Source organism: Bombina bombina, chromosome 7 (genome assembly GCF_027579735.1).
Source record: "Bombina bombina isolate aBomBom1 chromosome 7, aBomBom1.pri, whole genome shotgun sequence".
In the NCBI taxonomy this organism is placed as follows: Eukaryota; Metazoa; Chordata; class Amphibia; order Anura; family Bombinatoridae; genus Bombina; species Bombina bombina.
In genome coordinates, this window is record NC_069505.1 from 173,498,792 (window position 1) to 173,524,560 (window position 25,769).

Consider the following 25,769-nt stretch of genomic DNA (forward strand, 5'->3'; position numbering starts at 1 on the left):
TATATGTTGTTTTTCTCTTACATTTGCAAGATATCTCAAAGACTGTTCCTGTATCAGAAAATACTGTTGGATTCCTGATGACTGATATCAGTCCTACCAAAGCTAAGTTCATTTATTTTAATATTATGAATTTTTATCTTTAGCTATAGTTTGTAATAAGTTATCATGATAAACTTTTACATGCAGAGTCCATTAGTATTAATGCATTATCTATTGCTATTCTTTTTACATCTAATGTACAAGATATACCTAGGAATTTATAAGAATATTTTTCTGATTCTTTCCTAAAGGCTTTGTCTGCCATCCCGCCTTCTAATAAAATTTATAGGTCTTTTTTAAACTTCTCATTTAGTTGATGAATTTTAAAATGACCGACAACATACTGAATTATCCTTCTCTGATGATGATTTATCTCTTTCAGAATATATTTCATCAGATATTGATACTAACAAATCTACTTTTTTACTTTTAAATAGAGTACATTCGTTCTTTGTTGAAAAGGTGTTGATTTTATTGGATATTGAGGAGACTAGTTCTTTTGATTTTGAGACTAGCTAACATTTAAAATTCTGCTTATTAACCTCCTGTGGTTTCTTCAGAGGTTTTTTTCTAGTTCCTGATACTAGGGATTGGAATAGGCCTGGGACTTCTTTTATTCCTTCTTTAAGGTTTTTAAATTGTATCCTTTGCCAGCAGTTAGTTTAGAGTTTTGGGGAAAGATCCCCAAAGTTAATGGGGCTATCTCTACTTTTGCTAAACATATTACTATTCCTTTAGAAAATAGTATTTTTTTTTTTCAGTTCCTTCAGATGGGAAACTTGTATCTTATCTAAGGAAAATTATTTTATTTTCAGGTCCTTTTCTTAGGCCTGCAATTTATTTGGCTGACGTTGCAACTGCTTCAACTTTTTGGTTGGATACTTTAATGCAACAAGTATCGGATTATGATTTGTTTAGCATTGTTAAGTTGATCAACATGCTAATAATTTCATTTGTGTCGTAATTTTTTTGATATTTTCACAATTGAGGTTAAATCTATGTATTTAGCTATTTTAGCTAGAATAACTTTGTGACTTAAATCTTGGAATGCTAATTTGATTTCTAAAATCCATATTTCTTTTTTTTCCAAAGAAATGTGGTAAGAGCTTTGGTAAGAGCTTTGAAATATTATGTTGAAGCTACTAAGATTTCAGAAAGACTTCTAGTCTTTTTGTTATCTTTTCTGGTTTTAGGAAAGCTCAGAAGGCTTCTGCCATTTATTTGGCATCTTGTTTAAAGCTTTTGATTCATCATGCTTATTTGGAGTCGGGTTAATCTCCGCCTCAGAGGTTTACGGCTCATTCTACTAGGTCATTTTCTACTTCCTGGGCTTTTAAGAATGAAGCTTCTGTTGATCAAATTTGCAAAGCAACGGCTTGGTCTTCTTTGCATACTTTTACTAAATTCTACCATTTTGATGTTTTCTCTTCTTCAGAAGCAGTTTTTGGTAGAATAGTACTTCAGTCAGCTGTTTCAGTTTGATCCTTCTGCTTATCATTTCAGTTTTTTTCATTATAAAGATTAAAACTTTTTGATTTGGGTTGTGGATTGATTTTTTTCAGCGGAATTTGCTGTCTTTATTTTTATCCCTCCCTCTCTAGTGACTCTTGCGTGGAGTTCCACATCTTGGGTATTTGCTATCCCATACGTCACTAGCTCATGGACTCTTGCCAATTACATGAAAGAAAACATAATTTATGTAAGAACTTACCTGATAAATTGATTTCTTTCATATTGGCAAGAGTCCATGAGGCCCACCCTTTTTTATGGTGGTTATGATTTTTTTGTATAAAGCACGATTATTCCAATTCCTTGTTGATGCTTTCGCTCCTTTCTTATCATCCCACTTCTTGGCTATTCGTTAAACTGAATTGTGGGTGTGGCATTTTGAGGTTTGGGAAACTTTGCCCCTCCTGGTAGGAATGTATATCCCATACGTCACTAGCTCATGGACTCTTGCCAATATGAAAGAAATGAATTTATCAGGTAAGTTCTTACATAAATTATGTTTTTTGATGGTTTTTGTGACACTTGTTTTGCGAAACGGTTAACCAGAGCTTTGAGGATGTAAGAACCTGCTGCGCGTTAACTTGAATTGTGCTCAGTTGATTGCCTTTACTTTCAACTTGTAATACGAGCGGAAAAACCTGATGCACACAAACACCCACAATAAACTCCTTATTGCTCGAGTGTAACTGTTAGCACTCCACTCGTAATCTGGCCCTCAGTCAGGTAAAATGGATCATTGGGAACAAATTAAATGGAGAAAAAAAAGGGAAAACTGTTCATTTAAGCAGTTCCTAAGCAGCCTTCTTCTTTTGCCTGATACAGTTTCTAAAAATTGTTGTAAAAGCCAGGTATTAATTTTAGTTTCATCTACCAAATTTAAATCGGTTTCCTCTCCCTTCTGTTAATGTGGAGTTGCAGCAGAGTTTCCTATCGTGTGTACTTTTTATTTAGGATGATAGAAAGGCAGACAAATTAAAGGGATAGTAAACAGCTTTACATTTATATATCAAATGTTTATGTATAATTAAATTAAAGGGACAGTATACATCAATTTTCATATAACCCCATGTAAGACACTACTATAAGGAATAATATGCACAGATACTGATATAAAAATCCAGTATAAAACCATTTAAAAGCTTACTTAGAAGCTCCCATTTTAGCTCTGTTAAAAAGGTAGCTAGAACACCCACTTTAAGTGGGAAATAAGACACTCCCACTTCCTCTGCATATAAAAAGACTCTTTACACAAACAGGAGCAAGCTGGAGTAGGTATACATTCTCCTAAAACTTTGGGGCTTGGTTAGGAGTCTGTAAATCAGAGCACTGTTATTTAAAAATAAGCAAAACTATACTTTTTTTTTTTAATAATATATGGGCTATATAAATGGATTATCTACAAAACATTTATCTGCTTCATAATGATGCCAGTTAGATTTGGAGCATTCACCCTCAGTGCTCATTATTTTCTTTTTTTACAGCACACATGGTCCAATGGAACACAGCCTATATTGGTTCCCACCTGGCAACAGGTGACAACTGTGGCACCCACTGCTACTACATTAGCCTCTGACACCATGGCTGGTCCCCAAAGGCTTGGAGAATGGGGGTAAGTTACTGCTGCTAAACAAATAATATGCTAAATCCTTTTCAGCCCCTTGTCTTCAAGAGCTGGCAGCTTTGTCATGTGTTGTATCCTCTAATGGATTCAACTGAATTATCATAAATTGTCCATATTTGATTATCATAAATTGTCCATATTTGGTGTTTTTTTTTTCTCTAGGAAAGTGATTCCTCATGGTAACCCTTACAGTTCAATGATTCTGCAGCCTATCTTAACCAACCAAATTACATTGTCTGCTCCTCAGCCTATCAGTTTAGGCATTGCACATGTGGTGTGGCCCCAGCCTGCGGCTAGCAAGAGAAATAAACTCTGCCAGAACAGGTATGGAATGATCGTCAAGGAATAGACATCTTCACTTAAATTAAAAAATACTAATCTTGCCTTTTAGCCCTTCGTTGTAGGTATTCCTATAAGTTTGAAACACCTGAAGGCCAGACAGTTTTTCTAGTTTAACTTTAAATATTTTATTTAAACATTGTAATAAAACATTACCATTAAAACGCTTTTTGATAGTTGAGGTAATATACCTTTTTATGAATAAACAGAACTTTCATTTTCCTAGGAGTAACACAATGCAGGATACTGTGGTCCACAGTTCAGCACATACCTCTCCAAAGATATTAAATAGCGCAAAGACCAGTGAGCAAGAAAGCTGTGCTTTACCCCAGGACAATCAGAGGTCAGAGGGAAAGGAGCAGGACTCTAACAAAGCATCAGAGGGGCCGGCCCCTGACTTTTCCAGCCAACAGAGGCAAACTATAGTTATTGCAGATTCACCAAGCCCTGCAGTGAGCGTCATCACCATTAGCAGTGATACAGATGATGAAGATCCATCACAAACTCATTCGCTAAGAAAGTAAGTATTAATGGGGGTGTCAGATACTCACTAATGCCACGGAAGTAGTCACTGCTTATTATACATTTGTAATCATTGTTAGAACTATATTATGAAGTTTGTCCCCTTGGATTTTGCAGGTTTGTGGAAGTAAATTGCACTTTATACAAAAGATAATTAGTAGAAAACAGCCCCCAGGAAAATACTTTGCACATTTAAATTATTGTATTTATTAAAATATAAGGCAACAAGTAATCTCTCACTCTTTTGATGGTATAATACAGTGATTAGTAGTATTATAAAATAATTATTCACCAATGGCGCTGTAGGGTGTTTACTATTCCTTTGAATAAGGGAAATAATGCGATTTCCATCTTAATATGAGGAGAGTCCATGGCTTTATTCCTTGTGGGACTACAGAACCTGGCCACCAGGAGGATGCAAAGACACCCCAGCCAAAGGCTTAAATACCTCCCCCACTTCCCTCATCCCCCACTTCCTTCATCCCCCAGTCATTCTTTGCTTTTCATCACAGGAGGTTGGCAGAGAAGTGTTGGAAGATTACTTGAGTTCCCTATGGAGGGTAGTACTCTTCGAGTTGAGACTGGAGTTTTAAGTAGTCTTGTCAGCCTCTCAGTGAGAGCATTGATGAAATTTCGAGTCCGGAGATGCAGGGAGAGTCTTTCTGCGAAACCATCCCGACTCATATTAACAGCTCCTTGAGCAATCAGCGTTGACGCGTTTCGCTGTCTGCTTTTCTGCACTCAAGTCCATGTCAGAAGTGTTGCTACAGTGTCAAACTTGAAGGACTGTGTCACTTTTCCACGGCATAGATTCCGGTAAGATTTTTTCAATGTTTACACACTTGTAACGTTAGAAGACAGGGTCTCAGTGGGGCTCCTTTATCTTTATGGAATCAAGGGTTAATATCTCTGGAGGGCGATTATTGAGCAGTGGTAGCTTTAATCATGTTTGTGATTTTCACTGCTTATATATAGGTAACGTTTAGGGCTCATAGGCCTTTATGGAATGCACAGGTTAATTTTGAGCTGCACTGTTTTTATGGACTGGAGCGCTTTTATTAGTGGGAGTGAATCCTGCACGTTGCACCATGTGATCGGGTGCGGTCACGTTTTTTGTTTCCCATTTCCGTATTCCTGATTGTGCGACTGCGGAGAGGATCCTTTTTCTCTACCTGTCTGGGTCATAGGAGGTGGTAAGTGCCCCAGCTATTAGGGGTGTAAGGTGCCAGTTGTTTTTTAACCATAATCTACTTAGTTGAGTTATGGAGGATTCTGATGTTAGAGTGATTTTCCTTTGATTCAGATTTTGATACCTGTGTATATTGAGAGGAGTTGGTTAGAGATGGGTATCCCCCAGTTCCTCTGGGGAAGGTGGGATAAATTTAACCAAACCTAAAACCTCCAAACGCAATCCTAGGTGTGTATAGGAGGTAGTGACTAATGCTAAGTACAGTTCGTGGTAGGCACTCTTTAGCTAAGTTCAGGGGTTATACCCTTGCAATAAATGTAATATAGATATTCTCTTATGGTTGCATAGGTATTGAATATCCAGTAATTGATAAGCACATATTACCTTTATACAGCCTTCATAATTGCGTATCTTAGCACAGTGTCATCCATAACACTCATATATTAAGAATCGTTATAATTATATTTTTACCCTGCTTCTTAGGAGAGGTAGCAGTGCTCTGATAGGTTTCTTTTATTTTAATATACACACAGTTTTTTAATGGTGGCATGGTCCACAATGATTATATTTTTTTAAACAAATTAATAAAGGTTTTATCTTAATTTAATTTCACTTCACCACACTCCCCATTAATATTGTTTATTTAATCTACCTCAAGTGTGCCATACTAATGCTTCTGCCCTCCGTTTCCTACTGTCTTTTGTAAATATATTTTGAGGCCTGGGTACCCAACCCTCTCAATTATGTTCTGTATGCCGCAATAGAGTGTTCTCATCTCCCCATGTTGGAACGTTAGAGACCACTGAGTCATCCGCCTCTGAGGATTCGGCATCCCGTGAGGTGCGTTCCCTAACATCGGTTCCTACACAGGCAGTTGCCCCGCATATCATTGCCCCTTCTCCTGAAGGAGGCCTTTTTCCTCCAGAGGTTACTGCATGGTTTTGCATGGCCATATCTCTGGCCTTAGCACATTTGCACTTTCCTGCCACGTGCAAGCGAAGGCTTAATTCGTGTACTCCTAACCAAGGTCCGGCTTCTAAGAGGACTTTGGTATCCGATCAGTCTTCTGGGGAAGCGGTGTCCTCTGAGGCCTCAGAGGTACCACCTTTAGAGTCGGAGACCCCGGATACTCTGGTGGATGTGAATTTTGCTTTTAAATTCAGAATGGCTCGTCTGAGAGAAGTTTTGGCTACGTCGGAGGATCCTAATTCTGATCCGTCAGCGAAATCTCAGTCTGCTGATTCAGATAGCGAGCTTGTTTAGACGACTGGAGGGATGGTGATCCTATTCCTTATCGTTGCTATATTGTTATCCTTTGTTTTTTGTATTAGATTCCCAGTTCGGAGCTCTTGAGGAATTGTCGCATGACGGGCGGGACCTGTTGGTTTCACTTTCCCTTGGGCTATCTCAAGTGTGCACTTGACTAATTTTTTTTTTCTAATCCGGTTAGGATAAGTTTTTAATTTTTCTTTTTTTTTCTGAGCGTGATATTGTTAAAACTCTTCTTAGGAGAAATTTTCGCTCTGGGATTCTGGTATTAGCGATTTTCATGTTGCGATTGATGGAACCTTCCGGTGGAAGTTCTATAATAAAAGAAAAAAAAAAAAATAAATAACAAAAACAAGAAGGTTGTTTCTGGTCGGGGTGATGTTCCCTTGATATGTCCGAGACTATGTTTAAGCTTTGGAGCTTATATATGTTTTTCCGTTTATTATTCTCAGTTTTCTGGCCCTGCTAGAAATTTAGAATTCAGTTCAGTTTGAGCCTTGAACAGAGGTGTTGTATCCTTATCGGGCTGGTCCTGGTTGGGTATAGTTATCTCTGTTCTTTTGCGGTTTGTATAGATATGATGTATTCTGACTAACAGGAATAGTCCTGTTTGGGTACTAGTTACCTCTCTTCCTTCTTCTCAAGAGGTTATTTTTTTGGTCCAGAGGGGAAGCCCTTCTATCCTGGATGTCAGGCTGGTCCTGATTAAATTGTCTTGGTTTGGCATCTGATATTGGATCTTATGCGGTCCAAGTGGCCTACGAGTGAATACTCTGCTTTGCAAAGCTGTTGTCTTGGAGTTGAATCCTGCTGTGGCAGTTTTCTTTAGGAACTAGGTTTTGCCTCTCTTGATCAAGGGAGGACAGGTGACTTTTTTTTTTTCTTTCTTTTTCCCAGTTCCTTTTCTCAGGGGTGGTGTTTCCCCTCCTTTGGTGCTCCATAGGGGTTGTCTCGTTCTATTTGGGTTTCCTATGCTCTCTATGAAGAACTTATTTCTTCTTCCTCTTGAGGGTTGATATTCGGTTCTCTCTTCCCTTATCAAGGGGATGGATAATTTCCTTTCATGAGGAAAATCCATTTTTTCAGGACCGTGTTGTTTTTAGTCTCGTCGCTCTGATTCTAGGATCTTTTTTTTTTTTTTTTTTTTTTTTTTTTTACAGTATCTGTTTTTTTCTGGGTTCTGATTGCTCCCATTTTTGGCTGTGCTGGTTTCTCCATCGTCTGCTAGGAGCTTTAGGAAATCTCTCTTGTCCTTTCCAGTTGGTTTGGAATGGAGTTCCTGGAGTTAGGCTCCAGGGTGGTTCTTGATCTGTTTGATTTTCAGACAGGAGGTCTTTTAGGCCTTTTGAGCTAAAATGCTCTATAGGCTTATAGTACACTGCTGTTCATTGGTACTATGGCTGGGTGATGTTATTAGTCCGATTTTTCGGCTTGGCATGATGCTATCCATCTCCAGATTTTCATAGATTTCTGGTTTGTCTGCCCTGGTCGCCAGTATGCAGTATATATTTCCATATTTCCTTTGATCTACTGGGGCAGTTTCTTATCACTTCTATGAAAGTGGGAGTCTTCTTGGATTCCTTCTGTTTTCTCTTAGGAATCTTCGGCCACTCTTTCTACTCTGAGGACCTAGTCTTCTGTGTCTTTTCCAGTTGGATTTTTTCTGAAGTAGATCCTTTTTTTTTACTCTGAGAGCTCAGCAGGAGGTTGAGGGGCTCTCCTTTGGTGTGTCCTTTTAATTGATCTGTATCTTTAGCGGGATCCGATCTAGGTTCTGCCTATCCTAGTTTTGCCCTTAGGGGATCATGGTCATGGATTCTTAAGTAGATCTCTGGATCCTTCGGTGCCGGGGAAGTTTATTCTTCCTTGTAAGCTTCGTCCATGTTTCCTCTTATGTGTTAATCAATCTGTCGAGTAGGCATCAGGGTACCTGTTTGCTCCTTTTTTTGTGCTACGACTAATTTTCTTGGTTGGTTGGTCTTCTCCATTATGGGTGCTCCTTATTGGGGAGTTTGACAGGGTCTGCGCCCTTGGAGTTTTGATGTATCGTGTACGTTTTTTTTTCCGGAAGGTTGTCAGTTTCCTTCCTCAGCTTGTCGCTGGTCCCTTGTTTTACTCTTTGGGTTGGCGGCCTTCCCCCCCCTGTTTTGGTGGATGGGTGTTGATCTCTCTGCTTTTATATTTCTGAGATTCTCTCTGGTCCTTCCAGGGTGCCCTGGAGAAAGGGTCCTTAGCCGATTCTAGTTAGGATAGCTAGCTCTTAGCTGGAGGGTTAGTGCGGTTATGGGTGAGCTCATCCGTCGCTTCTGCCCGGATATGTGGGCTTCTAAGCAGATATAGATATCTGTTTCTGTTCTATTCCTGAGGTCATGAACCCTTGGTGTTCATTTCCTTTTACTACAACGCGGCCGGTGGTCAGGCTGTTGCGTTCAGGTGTTGTCCTTCAGGACATTGGACTTCTTGTCTAAGTTTGCATCTGTATCGATGCGGCAGATGGTCTTTGAATTGTCTATCTATTGACCGGTTAAGTTTCTGGAATATCTCTCCAGGTCCTAGTATCTCTTGCAGTCAGGTTATCTGCCTCCTTGGGAGCTCTTTCTAAGGAGACCTTTTCTTCTGGTTCTACAAGGAGCTTCTCCCACCTTTTTCTCTGGGTTTGGACCTCTTTAGCATAGTCTTTTGTTCCTGGGTTCTTCCTATGTGTACAGTGTTGGAAGTCTTGGTTGTCCTCCTTGTTGTGTTAGTGGAGTGTTTCTTCGTCTGATCTCTTAGTCAGCGGGACTCTCGTCTCCTCAGAGGTTTGTGTGTTCTTTTTGGGACCTGTGATTTTGTGTGGTCCCTGACGTGGTTTCTTACGTTCCTAATTGTTAGGCAGCTACTTGGTCCTGCTAACATTTTTGGGTCATTTGCTTCTGTTGAAGCAGTTTTTCGGGAGATGGGATGTTTTTCAGGCTGTGGTGCCCTCAGATTGGACCGCCTTATTGGTCCCCCCCACCGTTAGCATTTAGTGTCCTCTATAGCTTGGGTATTGTTTTCCCCAAAGTAATTAATGCAGCTGTGGACTCTCCCTGTATTTAGAAGGAAAACTAAAATTATGACTTACCAGATAATTTACTTTCCTTCGGTACAGGGAGAGTCCACAGCTCCCGTTTGTGCTCTCCGAAGGGCGGCCCTAAATTTAAATTGCTTTCTTCTGGCACCTTTTTCACCCTGATATTTCTCCTACTGTTCCTTGTTCCCTCGGCAGAATGACTGGGGGATAAGGGAAGTGGCTGAGTTATTTAAGCCTTTGACTGGGGTGTCTTTGCCTCCTGGTGGCCAGGTTCCCAAAAGTAATGAATGCAGCTGTGGACTCTCCCTGTATCGAAGGAAAGGAAATGATCTGTTAAGTCATAATTTTAGTTTTTGTGTTTTAACAGTTGTGATATAATATACATTAGGAAGAATGCCCACCATAAATATCCCATTTATTTTTCTCTTTTGTAATTTGTATACTTTACGTGTTGATCACTGGTGAATGTAGAACATTTTATTTCTTTCCTAAGATATGAAGAGTCTATGATGTCATTCAATTACTAGTGGGAGTATCACTCCTGGCCAGCAGGAGGAGGCAAAGAGCACCACAGCAAAGCTGTTTAGTGTCACTCCCCTACCCATAATCCCCAGTCATTCTCTTTGCCTCTGTCAATGGAGGAGGTGAAGTTTGGTGTCTGAAGAAATGAATTCCTTTTTCGGATACATTTCCCTGTAAGCAGGGATTTGGGTTTAGACGAGTCCACGTCAATCTCTTTAGTAGAGTAGTGGTGGCTTTCAAGCAGTGAGGATGTTGTGAGGTAGTCTTTGCTTTGTTTCCTAACACATTGCTGCCCATGGTACAGAAAGCCAGAGTTGGTTACTCTGTTCTTTCTTTTTCTACAGGTCCTCTGTAAGGAGTATGTGTCCTTTCACGCCTTGTGAGCTGTCTTCCTGCCGGACAGCTAGACTGCACGTAAATGCTTTTGTATTTTAGGTCTATGTCATATGCAGTAGATGGGGACATTTTTAAAATCCTTTATACAGGTTTTTTTTGGCAGTGGGCCGGCACATTTTGTATGTTGAGACTAGGGGTTAATCTTCCCTTTAGTGGGACGTTTTTCCTCTTTGGGCTAATTTTGTTGAAATACTTTATTAGTATGTATGTGGCTTATGTTTTATACAGGGATTTATGTATAAACTTACAATTTGGCAGTAGGTTTTCTTTGCTTGCTTTGCTGGAACAGGCTGACAGACTGCTTGAGCGTTTGTGTAAATTAAGCTCCGGTGTTGTAGGCAGAAGGAAACGCGCACCTTTTACTTGCTGCATAGTTTCCTCTCTCTGCTGGTTATGTGACCTCTATCTGCTGTCGGATATTCACGGAGCGGAGCGGCATCATTGAATTTCAGTCTCTTTAGTGTAAATCTACTATATGATCGTTTTAGAGACTTCTGGCAGCCAAATTGTGTTTAAGTGTTACGGTAAGGCACCTCAGCCTGTCTGAGGTTTAGGGGGCCTGATTGGTTTATTATTTTAAATAATTTTTGCATAACATTAAGCATCTGTGGTATTAAAAATTCTTAAAGTAACAGTGTATTTTAAAAAATTTCTACAATTTGGGGAATTTTTTATTTAGTATTATGGACATGGACCAAGACTCTGTGTCTTTTGACAAATGCTTGTTATGCCTTGAGGCACAACTTGTTTGCTTATGCAATTCTGTGTTGCATGCTTAGCTAGAACACTTCAATTTAAAGATAAATTGTTGCCCTCTGAGCACAGTGTCTCTCAGGATGGTACTGTTCAGGCAATGCCACAGCTTTCTCCTCTAATGTCCCAAGCCTCTATGACGTCACATACAGTGCCCTGCAGTTCCTCTCAGCCTTCTGGAGGAGTTTATTTGCCTGCAGATTTTGCTGCACAGGTATCTTCTGCGGTATCTGCGGCATTATCTGCTTTTCCTATGCTGGGAAAACGCAAGAGGAAAATTATACATTCAGATAATAAGGTTTATGTTCCACCTACTGCTACGCAGGTTGCCCTCCCTCATAAGTCTGATGAAGATACGTCGGTAGCCTCTGAGGGCCTCTGATACGTCCTTCATCTGATACTGAAAAAGTAAACTTCAGATTTAAGCTTAAACACCTTCGTGAACTGTTAAAGGAGGTATTGGCTACTTTGGACAACTCTGATACTTCTGTCGTTGTCAACCCTAAGAAGTCTAGTAAACTTAAATACTATAATGTTCCTTCCTCTGTGGAAGTTTTTCCTATCCCAGATCGTGTGACTGAGATTATTTCAAAGGAATGGAAGAAGCCAGGGATTCCCCATCTGCTGTATTTTAAAAAATGTTTCCTGTTGCTGAATCCATTAAAGATTCTTGGCGCACGGTGCCTAAAGTAGAAGATGCTATTTCTACTCTGGTTAAGAGAACTACAATCCCTATAGAGGATAGCTGCTCCTTTAAAGGGACACTGAACCCAAATGTTTTCTTTTGTGATTCAGATAGAGCATGCAATTTTAAGCAACTTTCTAATATACTCCTATTATCAAATGTTCTTCATTCTCTTGGTATATTTATTTGAAAAGCAAGAATGTAAGTTTAGATGCCGGCCCATTTTTGGTAAATAACCTGGGTTGTTCTTGCTGATTGGTGGATAAATTCACCCACCAATAAACAAGTGCTGTCTAGAGTCTGAATCAAAAATTGGCTATCTCCTTAGCTTAGATGCCTTCTTTTTCAAATAAAGATAGCAAGAGAACAAAGTAAAATTGATAATAGAAGTAAATGAGAATGTTGCTTAAAATTGCATGCTCTATCTGAACCACGAAAGAAATAATTTGGGTTCAGTGTCCCTTTAAGGATCCCATGAACAAAAAGCTGGAAGCTTATTTGAAGATGTATGTTCATCAAGGTCTTCAATGGCAACCTGCAGTTTGTATTGCCACAGTAGCAAGTGCGACATCTTATTGGTGCAACGCCTTGTCTGAATCAATTTTAGTAGACTCCGTTGGAGTAGATACAAGATAGGATTAAGGCTCTCAAACTAGCCAATTCCTTTATTTCTGATGCTAACATGCAAGTTATTAGACTGTCAGCCAAGATGTTTGACTTCTCTGTCCTAGCCCATAGGGCATTGTGGCTAAAGTCTTGGTCAGCTGATGTTACCTCCAAGCTTCTGGCGCTTCCTTACAAGGGTAAGACCTTGTTCGGACCTGGTCTGGCAGAAATCATTTTTGATATTACGGGTGGAAAAGGGTCTTTTTTTCTACCGCAAGACAAGAAGAACAGACTCGAAGGACGTCAAAGTAATTTTCATTCCTTTTGTAACTTCAAAGGTCAAAAGTCTTCCTTTCCCTCTTCCAAGCATGAGCAGTCTAAGTCATCTTGGAAGCACAATCAGTCTTGGAATAAGGGAAAGCAATTAAAGAATCCCTCAGCTGAGTCTAAATCAGCATGAAGGGATGGCCCCCGGTCCGGGATCGGATCAAGTGGGGGGGCAGACTTTCCCTGTTTTGTCAAGTGAGGAGACGAGATGTCCCAGATCCTTGGGCTATGGACATAGTATCTCGGGGTTACACAATAGAATTCAAAACTTTCCCTCCCAGGGGCAGATTCCACCTCTCAAGGTTATCTGCAGACCAGGTAAAAAGAGGCATCCTTGAACTAGGATTCTATTCAAATCTGCTTGTGGTTCCCAAAAAAGAGGGAACTTTTCGACCCATTTTAGACCTAAAGTGCCTCAACAAGTTTATCAGGGTACCGTCCTTCAAAATGAAAACCATTCGTTCCATTCTTCCTTTGGTCCAAGAGGATCAGTTCATGAAGACCATACACCTGAAGGACGTGTATCTTCATGTTCCCATCCACAGGGATCATCACAAATTCCTGAGATTCGCCTTTCTAGACAAACCGTTTCAGTTTGTGGCTCTTCCGTTTGGACTTGCCACAGGTCACATAATTTTCTTAAAGGTTCTGGGACTCTTTTGGCAGTGATCAGGTCTCAGGGAATTGCAGTGGCGCCATAACTGGACGACATTGGTTCAGGCATCATCTTTTTAACAAGCAAACTCTCATACCGAGATCTTGTTTTTTCTACGTTCCCACGGTTGGAAAGTGAATCTGGAAAAGAGTTCCCTTGTTCCAGCTACAAGGGTGGTTTTCTTAGGGACCATAATAGATTCCCTATCTATGAACATTTTTCTGACTGAGGTCAGAAAATCCCAAATTCTCTCCTCTTGCCTCTCTCTTCAGTCTACTGTTGGGCTATCAGTGACTCAATGTATGGAGATAATTGGTCTGATGGTCGCTTCCATGGACATCATTCCCTTTGCTCTATTCCATTTGAGAGCTCTACAATTATGCATGCTCAGACAATGGAACTGAGACCATTCGGATCTGTTTCAGAGGATAGATCTAGACCAGTAGACAAGAGACTCTCTCCCGTGGAGGCTTTCTCAGGACCATCTGATTGTAACTATGGACGCCAGCCTGCTAAGCTGGGGAGCAGTCTGGGACTCAAGGCGCAGGGACTATGGACTCTGAAGGAGTCTGCTCTCCCCATAAACATCTTGGAGTTGAGATTTACAATGCTCTAATGGCTGTGTTTTATCAGGTTTCAGTCGGAAAACATCAACTCAGTGGCTTACATCAACCACCAAGGAGGAACTCTTAGTTCCTTAGCTATGAAGGAGGTGGCACGGATTATTCAGTGGGCGGATGCTCACAATTGTTGTCTACCATCCACATTCCTGGAGTGGACAACTGGGAAGCGGATTTCCTGAGCAGACAGACATATCATCCTGGGGAGTGGGCTCTCCATCCAGAGGTGTTCTCCCTCAAATGGGGGGTGCCGGAGTTGGATCTGATGGCGTCTCGGCAGAACGCCAAGCTTTCAAGGTATGGTTCAAGGTCAAGAGATCCTCAGGCTGCTTTGTTAGATGTTCTGGCGGTTCCTTGGGATCGCTCTAGCATACCGTTTTCCTCCGTTTGCGCTCCTTTCACAAATTATTGCTCGTATCAAACAAGAGAGAGCATTGGTAATTCTAATAGCTACTGCATGGCCTTGCAGGATCTGCTATGCAGACCTAGTGAAGATGTCATCTCGGCCGCCTTGGAGGTTGCCTCTGAGGAAGGACCTTCCAACTCTGGGTCCTTTCCTCCATCCAAATCGCGTTTCTCTGAAACTGATTGCTTGCAGATTGAACGCTTAGTTCTGTCTAAGCGTGGATTTTCTGAGTCGGTCATTGAGACCATGATCCATAGGGTATTGCGTAAATACCTTTTATTGGTGTGAATGTAAGGACTGGGGTCAGGATTTCTAGAATTTTGTCTTTTCTACAGGAAGGTCTGGAGAAAGGGTTGTTAGTCAGTTCTCTGAAAGGTCAGGTTTCTGCATTTTGTTTCTGCATCTATTTTGTTACACAAGCATCTTGCAAATGTGCAGATGTTCAATCTTTTTTGTCAGGCCCTGGCCAGAATCGGGCCTGTGCGTAAACCTGTTGCTCCTCCTTGGAGCCTTAACCTTGTTCTTAAAGTTTTGCAGCAGGCTCCCTTTGAGCCAATGCATTCCATAGCTATTAAGTTGCTATCTTGGAAGGTTTTCTTTGTTATTGCTATCTCCTTATGAGAGTTTCTGAACTCTTGGCTTTGCAGTGTGATTCGCATTACCTTTTCTTTCATGTGGATAAGGTAGTTATTCATACTAAATTGGGGATTCTTCCTAAAGTGGTTTCGGATAGAAATATTAATCAGGAAATTGTTGTTCCTTCTTTCTCTCTGTCCCAATCCTCCTTCTCATAAAGAACATCTGTTGCACAACTTGGATGTTGTGCATGCGCTAAAATTCTACCTACAGGTGACTAAGAATTTTCGCCAGTCTTCTGCCCTGTTTGTTTCTTTCTCCGGAAAGCGTAAGGGTCAGAAGGCTACTTCTACTTCTCTTTCCCTCCGGTTGAGAAGTATGATTTGTTTTGCTTATAAGACTGCTGGGCAGCAGCTTCCTGAGAGAATTCCACTAGGGCTGTTTCCTCTTCTTGGGCTTTCAAAAATGTAGCTTTTGTGGAACAGATTTGCAAGGCTGCAACTTGGTCCTCTGCATACTTTTTCCAAATTTTTCAAATTTGATAATTTTGCCTCGGCTGAGGCCTCTTTTGGGAGAAATGTTCTTCAAGCAGTGGTGCCTTCTGTTTAGATCTGCCTGTCTTGTACTCCCTCCCTGTTCATTCTGTGTCCTCTAGCTTGGGTATTTGTTCCCACTAGTAATCGAATGACATTGTGGACTCTCCATATCTTAGGAAAGAAAACAACATTTATGATCACCTGATGAGAGGAATCTGTGTAGACAGAAAATAGAGGAGCCTTATGGGACAGTATCGTCCAAATACAGAGGAGAGAGGTGAATAGAAAACAGCCCAAAATAGGGGTACTCACAAGAGGAGCGGCATAAACGTATGCCTCACAGGGCGGGACGGGACCTTTCGTCGCCTGACAGACAAACACACTGGAGAAGCACGTGGGGTCCAAGGTCCAATCGGCAGCAGCTGCGGGACCACGTCACGGGGGGAGCTGTCTCAGGAGGACCCAATCAACGGTCTCAACAGTATGATAGACAGATATCCAATCCCGGCAGAGAGGTGACCAGAGTCGGCGGACCAACCAGAATCAGCAAACAAAGAGCGGGTTGACAGAAAACTCGATAGTTTATTAGAGGTCTGCCTGTCTTGTACTCCCTCCCTGTTCATTCTGTGTCCTCTAGCTTGGGTATTTGTTCCCACTAGTAATTGAATGACATTGTGGACTCTCCATATCTTAGGAAAGAAAACAACATTTATGATTACCTGATAAATTTCTTTCTTTCCTGATATGGAGAGTCCATGACCCCACCCTTAAGTTATTTTTTACTAAACCTCAGGCACCTCTACACCTGTGTTATTCCTTTTCCATTTCCCTTCGGTTGAATGACTGGGGATTATTGGTAGGGGAGTTAAAGGGACATGAAACCCCCCATTTTTAAGGCGTCCGATAACGCATACATTTTCAAACGACTTTCCTTTCTATCAAATTGTGCTTCATCCTATTAGTATCCTTTGTTGAAGGAGTAATGCACTACTGCGAGCTAGCTGTACACAATGGTAAGCCAATGACTAGAGGCATATATGAGCAGCCACCAATCAGCAGTTAGCTCACAGCTCCAGAGCCTACCTAGGTATGCTTTTGGAGAAAAAAAAAAAGTTCCAAGAGAACTAAGCACGTTAGATAAAGGAAGTCAATGGTAAATTGCTTCTATCTAAATCATTAATTAAAACATTTGGGTTTCATGTACCTTTTAAAGGAATATTTAATGCCTCCTTTCTTTTGTGTAAAAATTGTGTATAGTTCCACACTCCCTTGAAAAGGGAAAAAAACAAAACCTGTAACCTATGTAAGTGCGGTAAACTATTTTAACCAGCTATTTGATCTGCAGCATTTGCAACTTACAGAATTTTGCTTCTTGGCCTGTAGAGAAGTGTGGGACAAGTACATTTTTTTAACAGAGAGTGATTGCTGCTAGTTGTTTGATATTTAATGCATCCATAAATAGAATTCAATTTCTTTTGTCACAGATGAATGTGATTACTTAATTGCTTCATGCTTTTACTTCAGGTGTAAGGGCAGCTTGGATTGCGAAGCCTGTCAGAGTACCTTGAATATTGATCGTGTATGTTCCTTGAGCAGCCCTGATAGCACACTGAGTACGAGCTCTTCTGGGCAGTCAAGTCCGTCTCCTTGCAAAAGGCCCAACAGGTAATAACATATTGCAAAGTTGTTTTACTATGTATAATTAAACATAAGCATAACATAAACATTAAAATCGTAAGAGGTTTACTGTCCTTTTAAGTTGTAATATATTTTATTTCCTAAGATATGGTGAGTCCACGGCTTGAGTAATTACTGTTGGGAATATCACTCCTGGCCAGCAGGAGGAGGCAAAGAGAACCACAGTTAAACTGCTAAGTATCACTCCCTTACCCACAACCCCCAAGTTTAGGTGTCTGAAAAAATTACATCTACAAGCAAGTTTTGGGGTATAGCTGTATTCCACGTCATTCCTTGCAGTCGGGTAATGGTGGCTTTAAAGCAGTTAGGAACTTGTAAAGAGGTACTTATTGCATTTTCCTAACTATTGCTGCCCTAGTTTAGAAAGCCAAAGTTGGCTACTTTGTTCTTTCTTTTTCAAAGGTCTTTGTGAGGAACTGTGTCCTCTCATACCTTGTAACTGTCTACATGCCGGACAGCGGAGCAGGTAAGTGCTTTTTCTTCTAGTTGGGGAAACCATGCACTTAACAAATTAAAATACACTGCTTTTTATTGGGACATAGATAATCCTGTTGTATGGGTTACACTGGGGCATGAAGCAGGCACTGTAGCATATGTGAGACTAACATTTAAACTCTATTAAAAAGAAAGGGTAAAATGGTTTTTATTAGGCTTTATTTTCTGACACATATTTACTTGACAAAACAATAAAAGTTTAAACTGAAAGTAAGGCTGAATTTTCTATTTCAGCAGCTTATTCATTTCCCCATTGCTTTAAAATAAAATGATGCAACATTTTAAACTGTCAGGTTTGAAAAAACGGTCATTTCTGGTACTCAGGGTACCAGGAAGTAGTGCCTCTCTGTGTCGCAGCAGTAATTTAAGCTTTGCAGTTTCAATCGCATGACGGCTTTACTTCATTGCGTTTCTGAGGAAAAAGTTATTTTTCTCCCTTTCTGGGTGATATGGTCTTAATTGGTAGCGGTAAGGCACCTCAGTAATTGAGGTGTGGGGTTGCCTGAGGGGTATTTTAGAAGTTTATTTGATGTTTATTAAATGTTTTTGCTTAACTTTTCTCACAATTTTAGCTGGGGATCGATCCTAATTTGGGATAAACTTTAAAGTGTATTTTTTCCTTGGCTTATTTTAATTGAATATTAAAATCGTCAAAACTTATCTGTACAAGTTTAGTAACTGTTTAACAACATGTCTCATATGGAGCAAGAGCCTGCTCTCATGAATTCATGCTTATTATGTTTAGATGCTCAAATTGCAGCTCCTATGCAATTTTGTTCTTCGTGTGTCAAGAAAACCTTGCAAAATAAAGGTAATTTCTTTCATGTAATTAGCAAGAGTCCATGAGCTAGTGACGTATGGGATATACATTCCTACCAGGAGGGGCAAAGTTTCCCAAACCTCAAAATGCCTACAAATACACCCCTCACCACACCCACAAATCAGTTTTACAAACTTTGCCTCCTATGGAGGTGGTGAAGTAAGTTTGTGCTAGATTCTACGTTGATATGCGCTCCACAGCAGGTTGGAGCCCGGTTTTCCTCTCAGCGTGCAGTGAATGTCAGAGGGATGTGAGGAGAGTATTGCCTATTTGAATTCAATGATCTCCTTCTACGGGGTCTATTTCATAGGTTCTCTGTTATCGGTCGTAGAGATTCATCTCTTACCTCCCTTTTCAGATCGACGATATACTCTTATATATATATATACCATTACCTCTGCTGATTTTCGTTTCAGTACTGGTTTGGCTTTCTACAACATGTAGATGAGTGTCCTGGGGTAAGTAAGTCTTATTTCTCCAACATAGGTGTGTCCGGTCCACGGCGTCATCCTTACTTGTGGGATATTCTCTTCCCCAACAGGAAATGGCAAAGAGCCCAGCAAAGCTGGTCACATGATCCCTCCTAGGCTCCGCCTTCCCCAGTCATTCTCTTTGCCGTTGCACAGGCAACATCTCCTCGGAGATGGCTCAGAGTTTTTTGGTGTTTAAATGTAGTTTTTATTCTTCAATCAAGAGTTTGTTATTTTAAAATAGTGCTGGTATGTACTATTTACTCTGAAACAGAAAAGAGATGAAGATTTCTGTTTGTAAGAGGAAAATGATTTTAGCAACCGTTACTAAAATCGATGGCTGTTTCCACAAAGGACTGTTGAGAGGAATTAACTTCAGTTGGGGGAAACAGTGAGCAGACTTTGGCTGCTTGAGGTATGACACATTTCTAACAAGACTTGGTAATGCTGGAAGCTGTCATTTTCCCTATGTGATCCGGTAAGCCATTTTCTTAATTTTCAATATAAGAATACAAGGGCTTCACAAGGGCTTTAAAGACTGGTAGACATTTTTCTGGGCCAAAACGATTACTATATAAGCATGTTTAATGGTTTCTAACTTAGGAGAGTTATTTTAATCTTGGCAAATTGTTAAAAAAACAGACAGGCACTGTATTGGACACCTTTTTCACTGGGGGCCTTTTCTAGTCATAGGCAGAGCCTCATTTTCGCGCCACTAATGCGCAGTTGTTTTTGATAAGCAAGGCATGCAGATGCATGTGTGAGGTGCTCAGATCCACTGAAAAAGCTTATTGAAGGCGTCATTTGGTATCGTATTCCCCTCTGGGCTTGGTTGGGTCTCAGCAAAGCAGATACCAGGGACTGTATAGGGGTTAAATGTAAAAACGGCTCCGGTTCCGTTATTTTAAGAGTTAAAGCTTTCAAATTTGGTGTGCAATACTTTTAAGGCTTTATGACACTGTGGTGAAATTTTGGTGAATTTTGAACATTTCCTTCATACTTTTGCGTATATTCAGTAAAAAAGTGTGTTCAGTTTAAAATTTAAAGAGACAGTAACGGTTTTATTTTAAAACGTTTTTTGTGCTTTGTTACCAAGTTTATGCCTATTAACATGTCTGAACTATCAGATAGACGATGTTCTGTATGTTCGGAAGCCAAGGTTCCTATCCATTTAAATATATGTGATAAATGTGACAAACAAAGTAGGGACAATGATACCACTGATAATAATGTTGCCCAAAACGATTCCTTAAGTGAGGGGAGTAAGCATGGTACTGCATCATCCCCTTCTATGTCTACACCAGTCTTGCCCACTCAGGAGGCCCCTAGTACATCTAGTGCGCCAATCCTCCTTACTATGCAACAATTAACGGCTGTAATGGATAATTCTATTAAAAACATTTTAGCCAAAATGCCCACTTATCAGCGAAAGCGCGACTGCTCTGTTTTAGATACTGAAGAGCATGAGGACGCTGATGATGATGGTTCTGACATGCCCTTACACCAGTCTGAAGGGGCTAGGGAGGTTTTGTCTGAGGGAGAAATTTCAGATTCAGGAAAAATTTCTCAACAAGCTGAACCTGATGTTATTACATTTAAATTTAAATTGGAACATCTCCGCGCTCTGCTTAAGGAGGTGTTATCTACTCTGGACGATTGTGACAATTTGGTCATTCCAGAGAAATTATGTAAAATGGACAGGTTCCTAGAGGTCCCGGTGCCCCCCGAAGCTTTTCCTATACCCAAGCGGGTGGCGGACATTGTAAATAAAGAATGGGAAAGGCCCGGCATACCTTTTGTCCCTCCCCCTATATTTAAGAAATTATTTCCTATGGTCGACCCCAGGAAGGACTTATGGCAGACAGTCCCCAAGGTCGAGGGGGCGGTTTCTACTCTAAACAAACGCACCACTATCCCTATAGAAGATAGTTGTGCTTTTAAAGATCCTATGGACAAAAAATTAGAGGGTTTGCTTAAAAAGATGTTTGTTCAGCAAGGTTACCTTCTACAACCAATTTCATGCATTGTTCCTGTCACTACAGCAGCGTGTTTCTGGTTCGAGGAACTAGAAAAGTCGCTCAATCAAGCATCCTCTTATGAGGAGGTTATGGGCAGAGTTCAAGCACTTAAGTTGGCTAACTCTTTTACCTTAGACGCCACTTTGCAATTAGCTAGATTAGCGGCGAAAAATTCAGGGTTTGCTATTGTGGCGCGCAGAGCGCTTTGGCTAAAGTCTTGGTCAGCGGATGCGTCCTCCAAGAACAAATTGCTTAACATACCTTTCAAGGGGAAAACGCTGTTTGGCCCTGACTTGAAAGAGATTATTTCAGATATCACTGGGGGTAAGGGCCACGCCCTTCCTCAGGATAGGTCTTTTAAGGCTAAAAATAAACCAAATTTTCGTCCCTTTCGCAGAAACGGACCAGCCTCAAGTTCTACATCCTCTAAGCAAGAGGGTAATACTTCTCAAACCAAGCCAGCCTGGAGGCCAATGCAAGGCTGGAACAAAGGTAAGCAGGCCAAGAAACCTGCCACTGCTACCAAGACAGCATGAGATGTTGGCCCCCGATCCGGGACCGGATCTGGTGGGGGGCAGACTTTCTCTCTTCGCTCAGGCTTGGGCAAGAGATGTTCTGGATCCTTGGGCGCTAGAAATAGTCTCCCAAGGTTATCTTCTGGAATTCAAGGAGCTACCCCCAAGGGGAAGGTTCCACAGGTCTCAATTGTCCTCAGACCACATAAAAAGACAGGCATTCTTACATTGTGTAGAAGACCTGTTAAAAATGGGAGTGATTCATCCTGTTCCATTAGGAGAACAAGGGATGGGATTCTACTCCAATCTGTTCATAGTTCCCAAAAAAGAGGGAACATTCAGACCAATCTTAGATCTCAAGATCCTAAACAAATTGCTCAAGGTTCCATCGTTCAAAATGGAAACCATTCGGACAATTCTTCCTACCATCCAGGAAGGTCAATTCATGACCACGGTGGATTTAAAGGATGCGTATCTACATATTCCTATCCACAAGGAACATCATCGGTTCCTAAGGTTCGCCTTTCTGGACAAGCATTACCAGTTTGTGGCACTTCCATTCGGATTAGCCACTGCTCCAAGAATTTTCACAAAGGTACTAGGGTCTCTTCTAGTGGTGCTAAGACCAAGGGGCATTGCAGTAGTACCTTACTTGGACGACATACTGATTCAAGCGTCGTCTCTACCACAAGCAAAGGCTCATACGGACATTGTCCTGGCCTTTCTCAGATCTCACGGGTGGAAAGTGAACGTAGAAAAAAGTTCTCTATCTCCGTCAACAAGAGTTCCCTTCTTGGGAACAATAATAGACTCCTTAGAAATGAGGATTTTTCTGACAGAGGCCAGAAAATCAAAACTTCTAAGCTCTTGTCAAGTACTTCATTCTGTTCTTCTTCCTTCCATAGCGCAGTGCATGGAAGTAATAGGTTTGATGGTCGCGGCAATGGACATAGTTCCTTTTGCGCGAATTCATCTAAGACCATTACAACTGTGCATGCTCAGTCAGTGGAATGGGGATTATACAGACTTGTCTCCGACGATACAAGTAGATCAGAGGACCAGAGATTCACTCCGTTGGTGGCTGACCCTGGACAACCTGTCACAAGGGATGAGCTTCCGCAGACCAGAGAGGGTCATTGTCACGACCGACGCCAGTCTGGTGGGCTGGGGCGCGGTCTGGGAACCCCTGAAAGCTCAGGGTCTTTGGTCTCGGGAAGAATCTCTTCTCCCGATAAATATTCTGGAATTTAGAGCGATATTCAATGCTCTCAAGGCTTGGCCTCAGCTAGCAAAGGCCAAATTCATACGGTTTCAATCAGACAACATGACGACTGTTGCGTATATCAACCATCAGGGGGGAACAAGGAGTTCCCTGGCGATGGAAGAAGTGACCAAAATAATTCAATGGGCGGAGACTCACTCCTGCCACTTGTCTGCAATCCACATCCCAGGAGTGGAAAATTGGGAAGCGGATTTTCTGAGTCGTCAGACATTTCATCCAGGGGAGTGGGAACTCCATCCAGAAATCTTTGCCCACATAACTCAATTATGGGGCATTCCAGACATGGATCTGATGGCGTCTCGTCAGAACTTCAAGGTTCCTTGCTACGGGTCCAGATCCAGGGATCCCAAGGCGACTCTAGTGGATGCACTAGTAGCACCTTGGAGCTTCAACCTAGCTTATGTGTTCCCACCGTTTCCTCTCATTCCCAGGCTGGTAGCCAGGATCAAACAGGAGAGGGTATCGGTGATCTTGATAGCTCCTGCGTGGCCACGCAGGACTTGGTATGCAGATCTGGTGAATATGTCATCGGCTCCACCATGGAAGCTACCTTTGAGACAGGACCTTCTTGTTCAAGGTCCGTTCGAACATCCGAATCTGGCTTCACTCCAACTGACTGCTTGGAGATTGAACGCTTGATTTTATCAAAGCGAGGGTTCTCAGATTCTGTCATTGATACTCTTGTTCAGGCTAGAAAGCCTGTAACTAGAAAAATCTACCATAAAATATGGAAAAAATATATCTGTTGGTGTGAATCTAAAGGATTCCCATGGAACAAGATAAAAATTCCTAAGATTCTATCCTTTCTTCAAGAAGGTTTGGAGAAAGGATTATCTGCAAGTTCTTTGAAGGGACAGATTTCTGCTTTATCTGTTTTACTTCACAAAAAGCTGGCGGCTGTGCCAGATGTTCAAGCTTTTGTTCAGGCTCTGGTTAGAATCAAGCCTGTTTACAAACCTTTGACTCCTCCTTGGAGTCTCAATTTAGTTCTTTCAGTTCTTCAGGGGGTTCCGTTTGAACCCCTACATTCCGTTGATATCAAGTTATTATCTTGGAAAGTTTTGTTTTTGGTTGCAATTTCTTCTGCTAGAAGAGTTTCAGAGTTATCTGCTCTGCAGTGTTCTCCTCCTTATCTGGTGTTCCATGCAGATAAGGTGGTTTTGCGTACTAAACCTGGTTTTCTTCCGAAAGTTGTTTCTAACAAAAATATTAACCAGGAGATAGTCGTGCCTTCTTTGTGTCCGAATCCAGTTTCAAAGAAGGAACGTTTGTTGCACAATTTGGATGTAGTTCGTGCTCTAAAATTCTATTTAGAGGCTACAAAGGATTTCAGGCAAACATCTTCCTTGTTTGTTGTTTATTCTGGTAAAAGGAGAGGTCAAAAAGCAACTTCTACCTCTCTCTCTTTTTGGCTTAAAAGCATCATCAGATTGGCTTATGAGACTGCCGGACGGCAGCCTCCTGAAAGAATCACAGCTCATTCCACTAGGGCCGTGGCTTCCACATGGGCCTTCAAGAACGAGGCTTCTGTTGATCAGATATGTAAGGCAGCGACTTGGTCTTCACTGCACACTTTTACCAAATTTTACAAATTTGATACTTTTGCTTCTTCTGAGGCTATTTTTGGGAGAAAGGTTTTGCAAGCCGTGGTGCCTTCCATCTAGGTGACCTGATTTGCTCCCTCCCATCATCCGTGTCCTAAAGCTTTGGTATTGGTTCCCACAAGTAAGGATGACGCCGTGGACCGTACACACCTATGTTGGAGAAAACAGAATTTATGTTTACCTGATAAATTACTTTCTCCAACGGTGTGTCCGGTCCACGGCCCGCCCTGGTTTTTTAATCAGGTCTGATGATTTATTTTCTCTAACTACAGTCACCACGGTATCATATGATTTCTCCTATGCAAATATTCCTCCTTTACGTCGGTCGAATTACTGGGGAAGGCGGAGCCTAGGAGGGATCATGTGACCAGCTTTGCTGGGCTCTTTGCCATTTCCTGTTGGGGAAGAGAATATCCCACAAGTAAGGATGACGCCGTGGACCGGACACACCGTTGGAGAAAGTAATTTATCAGGTAAACATAAATTCTGTTTTTCTGTGACACTCTAAGCTATGGTTGGGCACTTTTTTATAAAGTTCTAAATATATGTATTCAAACATTTATTTGCCTTGACTCAGGATGTTCAACATTCCTTATTTCAGACAGTCAGTTTCATATTTTGGATAATGCATTTGAATAAATCAATTTTTTTCTTACCTTAAAATTTGACTTTTTCCCTGTGGGCTGTTAGGCTCGCGGGGGCTGAAAATGCTTCATTTTATTGCGTCATTCTTGGCGCAGACTTTTTTGGCGCAAAATTTTTTTTCTGTTTCCGGCGTCATACGTGTCGCCGGAAGTTGCGTCATTTTTTACGTTCTTTTGCGCCAAAAGTGTCGGTGTTCCGGATGTGGCGTCATTTTTGGCGCCAAAAGCATTTAGGCGTCAAATAATGTGGGCGTCTTATTTGGCGTTAAAAAAAATATGGGCGTCACTTTTGTCTCCACATTATTTAACCCCTTAAGGACACGGCCATTTTTCAATTTCTTTCCCTGAAGGACCAGGGCTATTTTTAAATTTCTGCGGTGTTTGTGTTTAGCTGTAATTTTCCTCTTACTCATTTACTGTACCCATACATATTATATACCGTTTTTCTCGCCATTAAATGGACTTTCTAAAGATACCATTATTTTCATCATATCTTATCATTTACTTTAAAAATTTTTTATAAAATATTAGGAAAAAATGGAAAAAAACACACTTTTTCTAACTTTGACCCCCACAATCTGTTACACATCTACAACCACCA

General features: G+C 41.1%; 1 protein-coding gene across 3 annotated transcripts in view; it reads left to right on the plus strand.

Annotated features, from left to right (window-relative positions):
• Window positions 1-25,769, plus strand: part of HIPK3 (homeodomain interacting protein kinase 3) — a 309,640-nt gene that overhangs the window by 237,701 nt on the left and 46,170 nt on the right. For all 3 annotated transcript variants that reach the window (XM_053720416.1, XM_053720417.1, XM_053720418.1), the window contains exons 10-13: window positions 3,030-3,157; window positions 3,332-3,493; window positions 3,735-4,028; window positions 17,147-17,287. In XM_053720416.1, the coding sequence (XP_053576391.1) occupies window positions 3,030-3,157; window positions 3,332-3,493; window positions 3,735-4,028; window positions 17,147-17,287 (725 nt within the window). The remainder of the gene's footprint in view (window positions 1-3,029; window positions 3,158-3,331; window positions 3,494-3,734; window positions 4,029-17,146; window positions 17,288-25,769) is intronic.